General features: G+C 31.4%; 1 protein-coding gene across 2 annotated transcripts; it reads right to left on the bottom strand.

The window, feature by feature from the left end:
- Window positions 1-2,483: 2,483 nt before the first annotated feature.
- Window positions 2,484-5,943, bottom strand: LOC145167726 (carotenoid cleavage dioxygenase 7, chloroplastic-like). Of its 2 annotated transcripts, none has more exons than XM_079086962.1 (7): window positions 5,161-5,943; window positions 4,892-5,020; window positions 4,321-4,452; window positions 3,844-4,116; window positions 3,670-3,755; window positions 3,091-3,408; window positions 2,484-2,777 (listed from the first exon to the last, which is right to left on the bottom strand). In XM_079086962.1, exons 1-7 carry the CDS (start codon window positions 5,918-5,920, stop codon window positions 2,622-2,624), a joined length of 1,854 nt encoding a protein of 617 aa, XP_078943088.1. In that variant the 5' UTR covers window positions 5,921-5,943; the 3' UTR covers window positions 2,484-2,621. The 2 variants fall into 2 exon arrangements, with proteins under 2 accessions (XP_078943088.1, XP_078943089.1); XM_079086963.1 differs by having other exon boundaries at window positions 2,631-2,770.
- Between the last annotated feature and the right edge of the window lie 4,728 nt (window positions 5,944-10,671).

The raw sequence follows: 10,671 nt of genomic DNA, 5'->3' as shown, positions 1-10,671 counted from the left end.
CGCAACAAGTGAAAAACATAAGTCAAACTAGTAGTTAGTTTTCACTAACTAGCAAGGTGAGTTCATGTGGATTTTTCCTATTATGATACATGGATTAGTTATGAGTTCTAATTCTATAAGATATTTTGAAAGAATATGTTGATATTAATGAATGTTTAGAAAATATAAAAGCATGATTGGAGAAATTAATTACTTGATGCTTTTAAGGAAATTTTGGTATAATGTTTTTTTGGACAAATGAAATCTATGAAAAGTGAATATATTATGTTTAAATACATTTGAGAGAGAAAGGTAGTAGTTGAGGAGTAAATGAAATATTTTCAAAAGAGTGGGCTAAAGTTTTGATTAATATGTAACTTGATTAAATGAGAAGGTTAAAATTTTGATTTGTAAGTTACTTGATTAAATGAACTCTTTTTAAGAGTATGTATTTCTTTATACATGATTTTGAAAGGAAAAGGTAAGATGTAAGCTTACGTTAAAGGTTCTAAAGTCACTAAGGCTTTGACATTATAAATTATGATATGAAAAGTATAATGTCTCTATTGATAGAACATAATATACATATGTGATTGGATCTCCAAAAGAAAAGTGGTGATCATGTATATGTTGAATATAATTTCATAGTATAAAGTAGTGTCTAGAAAATTGTGATATCCTAAAAATGAGATAAGGGACGACTCTACTGGTTCCATATATTCCTTCATGAGGTAGAGGTTGATGGATACCTTAATGGATTGATTTGTTTTTCCTATTTTGGTAAGGGTTGATAGGGTGTAATTTCTACGACTAACCCAAAGGTTTAGATCGATATGTATGTCAATATAGAGTTGTGATAATGTATATATATATATATATATATATATATATATATATATATATATATATATATATATAAAAGTTACATCGCATGAAGTATGTTGAAATGAAAAGAGTTCTAGTAACTGTTGAATAATGTTTTGATCGGTATACATTGAAGGACTATGTGTGAACTTGGATATATGATACGAAAAAGTTCGTGAGGTTTAATAAGGTTATGATTACACACTTGTGATTACATTTTAAATCATACAAAACATGTGTAAAATGAAAGGTTTATCAAGTGTTTTTAATGATTATGTGTTCAAGCACATCTAACTCACAAGAAATTATTGTCTTACTTGTGTTTGTTTAAATATCATGTATTCCATGTTCAAATATACAGTGCAAGATGATTTGAGATTACATTGATATGAGTGAGATTTTGAAGGATAGAAACTAGGCATAGTTTCGGTAATATATGTAAATTCACGGGTTTACTATGGTTTTGTGTGTTATCAGTTTTACATCCATAAATGGTTGTGGACATACGTAAAATATTTTGTTTTTGTGGAACTAGAATTTGGTAACTATTTTCAAATTGTAAAAATATTTTTGAAACCATAGTAAACATTTAATAAAAAACGGACCGGTGTTACACAATTTTAGTTTGCAAATTCTATTATAACAATGTCACTAAAATGCAAATGAATTTTCTATGTTGTAAGATGGTAGTTTTTTCTAAGTATAACATCCAATTAACTATAAAAATTAAACATATAATTCCTTAATCATTTATGTTTCTCAAAATAGAATGTGTTGAAGAGAAATTTTGTAATACAAAATTGAAAATATAATGTTATAAAACATAAATAAATAAAAGTATGATTTTATTTCTTTTAATCTAATTTACTTTCCGATAATAGCATTATACTAAATATTTATTTACCTAAAAAGCCTACATCTTAGCAACTTTTTACCCATAATAGTAACGAACTTTTGTTTCATGTGTTAACATCATAACAACCAAACTAAAGACCATAAGCACTCAATTCAACATCTTTTATGGTTAGCTTGAGTTTTTGTGCAATTAACAATCACAAACTTCATCAGTCAATTGGATGTTTTCATCTTTAACATGGTATGATTTATGTAAAAAAGAGAAAATTTAGTTTTTATGTTTTTAAAAATATTTCGATCTTATATGATTTAAAAAAAAGGTCAAATGTAAGAAATAATGATTTTGTATCATTGGTTTTCTTATTGTAGCGTCTTTTTTTTTTGTCTTCCTATTACAAAATAATATTTTTAAAATCTAACCAGTTATATAAATGTTACCTAAATACAAAACAATTACACCTAATAGTACAATGCAATAAATGGATAGAGTTTTCAAGACATATTGTCATAATATAAATTCAATAGAATACTATAGTTGGGTATATTATTGAATGTATGATGCTTTAGTATAACATTTTAAAAGTTTAATGTTGTGATGGAAATAAAATATAATTTAAAGCTATAATTTACTAATAAATGAAATAAATGTTATCAAAATACAAAACAATTTCACCAAATAGTACAATGCAATAAATGAAGAGTTTTCATGACATGTTGTCATAAACTCATAATATAAATTCAATAGAACACTATAGTTTGGTATATTGTTAAATGTATGATGCTTTAGTATAATCTTTTAAAAGTTCAATGTTGTAATGGAAAAAAATAGAATTTGATGCTATAATTCACTAATAAATGAAGGTATGCTACTATTTCTAGCATTTAGCCTTTTAAACAATATATAAATATAGTAACATATTTATCTATGCTTTAGAACTCGTAGGAGCCCAAAATCCATGAAAACCAAGTGGGAAATTCAAGGATTTAGGAACCTCAAGTTTTGCCACGATTGCGTTTGTCTCCCCGATCTTCTTGGCATCCAAAATCACTAGATATGACCTTTGTTTGGATACTGCATACTGTAAGTAATTATAATTTAATTAGAGCATTTCTTCAAAATATGATAAAAATTGGGTTAATCTCAACAAATAGCAATAAAATTTTATGATTTACTTATTATAGTAATGCATTGTTGTTTTATATTACATCATTGTACATTAAAAATCGTACCAAGTTATAATCATCCCAGAATTTCCACTTTTATAAGTTCATAATAATTTGAAATTATGATTTTGTATTTATATATCAAATTTGAAACTACAATGGTCAATGTAGTATTAAGAAAAAAGTGAAGTTTTATAAAATATTACTAAGAAAAATTTGGGCACGTACCTCGACAACTAGAAGGTATCCATCATCTTCATTGCTTCCATTCGAGATGAAAATTGGCTCACCAATGAATCTTCGGGTGCCCACCGACCATGTTTGCGTGGATTTTTTCATGGTATTGAACTTCACAACTGTATCAAATGGAAAATGGGGCAATTCTCGACGAACACCTGAACATGTTGCCGCGTATACATACTTATTGTTGCTTCCACTAAAATCTTGGTTGATAACTGGGAAATCCGTTGCTTTGTTCCATTCATTGTTTAACGGATCAACACAACATTTTTGGCAGTTTCCGTTTGCATCTAAGTTAATAGACACCTATATGTCATAGAAAAAAGGAACTCGTCAAACAAATGTGGTCAAGGACTAATTACATGGTAAAACGGGCCTAGGTTGGGCTTCTTTGTAACAATTATTTTTCCAGTTCTTTGAAATTTATACTTAAGGCATGCTTAAACTCTATAGTGGGAGACCCATGGTTATAAGTATCGGGACAAAAATTATACATAATAAAAATTATACTTTATATTAAAATAAACATGTTTTTAATAGAATGATTAATGAAACTAAATGAGAAACCTCGACAAGACGAGGCAACAATTTATCTTCTCCTTTGTCCGCATTCATCATCGAAGGATCTAGTTTACCACTTTGCCAATCATATCCTGGTTCAAGAAAACTACAATTAGTTATCAAAAAGTTTAAATTTTTATTTTATTACTATCTTTGAATAGACAGACTATTGAGAAATACCAAACATTTTCTGAAAATTGAACCACTTGTAAGAACAACCGCTAGCTTGTATTTTAATTTGTGTATTGCCATTGTGATCTGTTTCTTCGAATGCATTTCCAACATGAAGCACCCACATTTGCGAAGGAGCTTCAATCGGCACTTTCCAATCCCTCAATTGATCTCCATGCATTGGAACACGTGGCAACAAATATATTGGAGATGTCAACTTACTAGGATTCACAGACAATGCTGATATCATTGGAGTAAATCCACATACTGCAGTCATTGATCCTACATATTTGTTTTTTCTCAATAAGAAAGATAACAATTGAAATAAAGAACTGCATAACTAATATAATTGTTTCTAACATATTATTGTAGACAAAAATTTTGGAGGATGATGTTTTACTCATTTGTAAACTATTTTAAGTGGATTCACTTGTAAGTTTCTTTATGTACAGCATAAACATACTCATTTATATGTAATATAATTACCAAGAATATCAAGTTTGATGCGATTGCCAAACAATACGTAATGAGAATCTGTGAAAGCCCAGTCGTGTATCATTAGGTGTTCTTCGAGTTTGAATTCTTGTTTCTGTAGCATCTTGAAATTACAATCAAATTCTGCAACATAACAAAAATATTCCATTATTAGTTAATTAAATATACTTTCCGCTAATTAAACTCAAATAAAAGCATTATGTAATATCTAGTTTAACAAAAAACTGACTAAATAAGGTGAAATGTATAGGTTATCATTTAAAAATTTAAACTCAATTATAGTTCTATGATACCGTGACTTTCATATGATATAGGGTTCGATCACAATAAAACTTTAAACTTTATTAAAATATATATCAAAAACAAATAAAATGTATAGAGTTCAATATATTACGATGCACCAATATCATTTAATTATGCTGAAATTATGTTCATCTTCCCAAGAACATGCGATAGTGTATTTTCTTTCCTCACGTATCAAAACATATATCGTATGATACATCTTTTACATAATCTTTTATGTATTTTCTTTTTCTTTTCAAAAAATAAACATATTACGTACCGTAAAAGGTGAAAGTACTGCGTGGGAGGAGCATATCCTCTGCATTGCATGACATCATAAGAAGCCTATTCCTCTCGGCATCAATCTTATAATGCGACAATAGCCGTTTCGGTGGCATCTTGAAAACCCCTGCGTGCACATAACAAAAGATTCCAATATATAATATTCAACAAATAATAATTAATTCAATTCTATTTTTATATTCCTGCCATACAATAGATAATATTTAATAAGTAATATTTAATTCAATTCTTTCTGAATATTCTTACCATACAATATTGGTTTCAATATACTTGCAGCAAGATCCAACACATCGCGAGGGCGATCCAGCGTATGTTGGTCCGAGGTCGATGATACCGATGATCCATCTGAACCGTTGATCAAATCAAACTTTCCAACAGTATCCAACGAGTCAGATTCAATCTCATATGGTGCACCGCCTTCCCACAAGCAGAACAACCGGTCACCCCATCTTAATACACTTGTATTAGCGACGTTTTTCATGACTTTGGTATTTCCAATCTTTTTCCCGTTCTTCAGTACTGAAAACGGGCCACGGTGAGTGAACCGCCACTCACCGGTATGACCATCATGCTCCTCCACCTGAGCAGTGGTCTTAATATATCTGGCCATGAACGTGACCTCACCTTTGGCCCCATCAATAGTAAAAGCTCTAAGATAGCCATGGCCATCTAGAGGATGCACAGTTGAGCCATGGTCGTCCTTAAACAATCCTGGTCCGGTCAGATAATATGTCCCTAGTGGGAAATCTGACGGTATGGAGCCTTCAACGACAAGCAGAACAATTGGATTAGCAGTCTCCGTTCGTTGGGAGACGAACAGAGACTGATAATCCCAATAAGCTGCTGCTTTTTCGTCTTGTACTGAAGTTGATACTTGTTGATTTGGTATAGATATGGAAATCTCTCGAGGAACATGGTCAGGAAATGAGATCACGTGGGGTGGCAGGAGTTTGATTACCGGAGACGATGGTTTCAATGGGATGAAATTGAATGCTTTGGCCTGCATTTTTGTCGAGGGTGGTGGCTACGGCAATTGCAAATTAAAAAATTAAGTTAGCAATGGTGCAATATCTATTTATAGAAAGTACAAGCGGAAATGACAATGATATCCCTTATTGTTTGGTATAATTACTTCTATTTATTAATTGTTTGTTGGTGTAACACTTGTCCATGTCAATTATACTTTGATTTAACGTCACAAATTAATCCTTATAAACTTTAATTAAGTTATGTGTAGGTGGTAATATAGTTTCGTCGGAATTTATCTATAGGTTAAAAGTAATTATGATCAAGATCAATAATGTTTTAACAAAGCTTAAGTAATTTATTAATATTTTTGTTTTTATTTATTTTTAAATTTTATATACATTGGATTCATTAAATTAAAACTATTCCCAGTATTTAAGTTTTTAATTGGTTTTATATAGACGTACTGGGTAACCGAGCAACAAGTTGGGTCATAACCTTTTTTTTGGATGACTAATTAATTAAATATTATTATAAAAATCAAAATATTAATATAACAATTTATATTATTTTAAAACTATTTTAAATACGGTAAACATGTTAAATACATGATGGACAAGTTTTGATCATTAGTTTGTGTTTCCAACTAATTTTTTATGTTATTTTTTAAATTGTTAATATAACAAAAATCGGTAACAATGGATTTAATTAAATTGATATATGTACTTATTTTTTATACTAGAATTGTATTTATGTTCTCTGGGCTAGGTTATAATGTGGATGGACAACTATTGTGTGGACGTGTGGATAATGCTATTTTATGAAAATTACTAAAAAAATATGTTGTTTAGTAATGTGAATACGTTCAATCTCACAGAACTATTGTTATTTTAATGGATTCTCACCAATTCTAATTCATTTTTGTTTTCATTCATCGTTTTTTATTTATTTTAATTCTTACAGAATACGACTCAATAAACATCCTGATAACATTCTGACTGAATGAGAATAATTAAAAAAAGTGTATAATAACCTTATAGACGATTTAATTAGTGAAAATACTTAATAATTAAAATAATTATATAAGATTGAATGTATTCATATTATCAAACAACATATTTTCTTTGTAATTATCACAGAATAGCATTATCCACACGTCCACACAATAGATGTTAATCAACATTTGAACCTAGCTCTATGTTCTATTTCTCTTATAAAAAATATTTAACATGCTAAGTTCTGTTGTTATATTAATTGATTGTACCTACCACGTTTATACGTGTACATTATAATTTTAATTCAATTTAGAAAAAAAACATATATTCGCCAGTAATTAATTATTAAGCACATGTCCATTCAATTTATAAGTTATTAAGCACATGTCTTTTTGGATCATATTAATGTGCAAATATTTTGTCTTGTCATAATTAATTTCTTAAATATGAGTAAGCAGCTTTTGCTGGGTACGGTAATTAATTATTAAGCACATTTCCTCCTCCGTTTAAATTCAACTCCTGGCTGTTGTTGAGAGAGAAAAATGATTTCTAAAAAAAGAAATAGAAAAGTGGAGGAATGCTGAATCACAAAGAAAGAAACAGGAGATGAAAAAACATAGAGATGCAGTTGCAAACATTGAGAAAGTTGCAGAAACACGATCCTATCTGCGATTGAAATTCAGACCCGAAACCATGAATTAGAAAAGATAATGGAGATAGAAAAGCCGGTGGCTTTAGACATAAAACAAAGTTCAAGAATCAAGTAGATCATTGATGGGGATGAAAATACGAAATTCTTCCATGGATTCATAAATAATAAAAACATGAGAAATAAAGTGAACGGACATATGATCAATGGAGATGGACATCGGAGGTGAATGACATCAAAGAGAAAGTATTCAAATTCTTTTAATGTAAATTCAAAGAGCAATGGGGATCAAGAACTATACTTGTAAGCCCTTTATTTCAATCCATCTCCATGATGGATGCCATCAGTATTGAAGCTCCTTTCACATTAGACGAGGTCAAAACTACTATATAGGACTGTGGAAGTGAGAAAGCGTCTGGGCGGCCTGATTGATTAACATTCAAATTCCTAAAAACCATTTGAAGCACCATTAAAGACGATGCGATGATGTATGCTCAGCATTTTGAGGAGTACGAGACTCTTTCTCATGCTTTCAACTCATCATCTATTACACTTGCACCAAAAATCAAAGTCCCTTATCCCTAAATGACTTTCTTCCAATAAGTCTTATGGGGTGTAGTTATAAAATAATCACCAAGATTCTAGCTACGAGCATGAAATCTATCATCGATGGTATCATTGGTGATGTTCAATCGGCTTTTGTGGAAGGTCAATGTATACTTGACGGGCCTTTGATGATTAATGAAATATGTTCTAGGGCCAAGCGTGTGAAAAAGAAAATCCTACTATTCAAGGATGATTTTGACAAATCATTTAATTCGGTTAACTGGGAATATCTAGATGTCATCCTCTCACAAATGGGATTTGTAAACAAATGACGTTGTTGGATTCGTGGTTGTGTAATCTCATATAAAGTGTTGGTCATCACTAATGGTGTGTCAACGAAAGAGTTTGAAATAACTAAAGGTGTATGTCAAGGAAACCCTCTCTCATCATTCCTATTAATAATAGCTATGGAAGGTTTGAATGTAACTCTTAAATCTGCATGTAAAAAGGTATTTTCAAAGGGTTAAAATTCCAAGCAACGGGACATTGTTATCCTGTATGATTTATGCCGACGATGCACCGTTCATGGGGGAATGGAATTGTTCCAACCTCAAAAACCTTGCATGTATCCCGTGTTGCTTCTATGTATCCTCCGTTATCACAGTGAACTTTCATAAATCAAAAGTCTTAGGAATCATGGCAAAAATCAAGAAACCAAGAATTAGGCAAATATCCTAGGGTGCGATATGGGAACCGTTCCTTGCAACTACCTCAAATTTCCAGTGCGAGTTAACGCGAATCTAGTCAAGAATTGGAAAACGATCATCAAGAAATTTCACTCCAAGTTATCCATTTGGAAGGCGAAAACACTCTCATTCGGTGTTCGACTAACATTAATAAAATCGATGTTAGGGGACCTCCCCACATACTTCCTATCGCTCTTTAAGGTTCCATTGGGGGTAATTGAAGAATTAGAGAAAATAGGAAGAATGTTTTTGTGGGGTGGACATGAGGATAAATGGAGGATACATTGGGTTTCTTGGGAAAAGGTCATAATTTCAATAAAATATGGTGTGTTAGGGGTAGGTTTGATTATTGCTTTAAATGTTGGTCTAACTGTGAAATAATGGTTGAGATAAAAATCGGAAAACCATTCCCTCTGGAGTCCTGTGATAACAGGAAAATTCGTAACTTATCTAGAAAGCCTTACGATCACCTCGTAAAAAAATCCAGTTGTGCAGTATGGAACAATGTTGTGAGTATTAAAAAGTATTATAGAGACATAACTTCGGTACTATAGATATATTTAAATAGGTGGTCAAGTCGGATGATAGAGACTTGTTTTGGTATGATACATGGATTAGGTTTAGAAAAATTGAAAAAATAATATCCTTTTCTGTTCGAAATGGATTCCCGTAAAGTTGCAATGTGGTCGACAATGTCAGCAATTGGGAACTCATGGAACTGGAAAACATTTACTGAATCCATTGATTTATCCTCACAAATGGACTTGTTGACTATTGACCTACTATCTACTTGTGTTGAACTTGGATCTGATCAATAATGTTGCAAACTTACCCAAATGATAAGTACACCATTAATTCACTCAAATGTAAAATTGATCAACAACTTCACGTTACCTCTAGAGCAACTATAATTAAATGGTGTAAGGAGATCCCGATCAAGGTTTCATGTTCATATGGAGAGTTATACAAAGGAGAATTCCATCTCCTGGTGCATTAAGAAAAATGGGTGTACATGTAAGTTCTTCAATTTGTGGTTTATGTAATTGAAGACTGGAGTGTGTTGATCACATCCTAGGAGAATTTTCATACATAAATTCTATTAGAGATAAGATTCTCAGCTAGTGTGACCTCCAAAAATAAACAATTAGTAGTGGTGAAGAACTATGTAACACCCATTAAAATCAAGTCAATTTAAAACTTTTTCAACCATTTAAAATCATTAAGTTATTATAAAGTGTTTTCAAAATATTTTAAAAATCAGAGTATCCCAGAAATCCAGATCATAAAACATGAGGAGGTGTACGATCACGCCTTCACCTTCTCGCGATCATCTGAAGTACCTGAAACAAAATCCAAAACTGTAAGCCCAAAGCTTAGTGAGTTTCCCCCAAAATACCCATATACACAACAATATACACATAATCACAAACAACATACTATAGGTCCAGTCAACCATCGGGTTGGAATACCCCATGCCCTCAACAATCGGGTTGGAATGAAAACATACTATGGGTACAGTCATCCTTGGGATGGAATACTCTAGGCCCACAACCATCGGGCTGGAATGCCCAGGTCCGTTGGCTCTCGCACAAAGCAGATAAGCCTCAACCACCAATCTAACATGTGCACATATATCAGATAATCACATAATAGTCTATAGACAAACAAACCGATCTAACATATCATAAGAACATAATAACATCCTATCTACCAGGATACCGATCTAACAGATCATACTAGAATAACATCATCCTATCTATCAGGATACTGATCTAACAGATCATAACAACATAATACCATCCTATCTACCAGGATATTGATATAACAGATCATACTAGCATAACATCATCCTATC

The sequence above is a fragment of the Lactuca virosa genome, chromosome 3, assembly GCF_052849685.1.
Source record: "Lactuca virosa cultivar CGN04683 chromosome 3, Lactuca_virosa_CGN04683_v6, whole genome shotgun sequence".
Lineage (NCBI taxonomy): Eukaryota > Viridiplantae > Streptophyta > Magnoliopsida > Asterales > Asteraceae > Lactuca > Lactuca virosa.
Note: the sequence above shows the minus strand (reverse complement) of the source record. Positions and strands in the feature narration are given on the sequence as shown.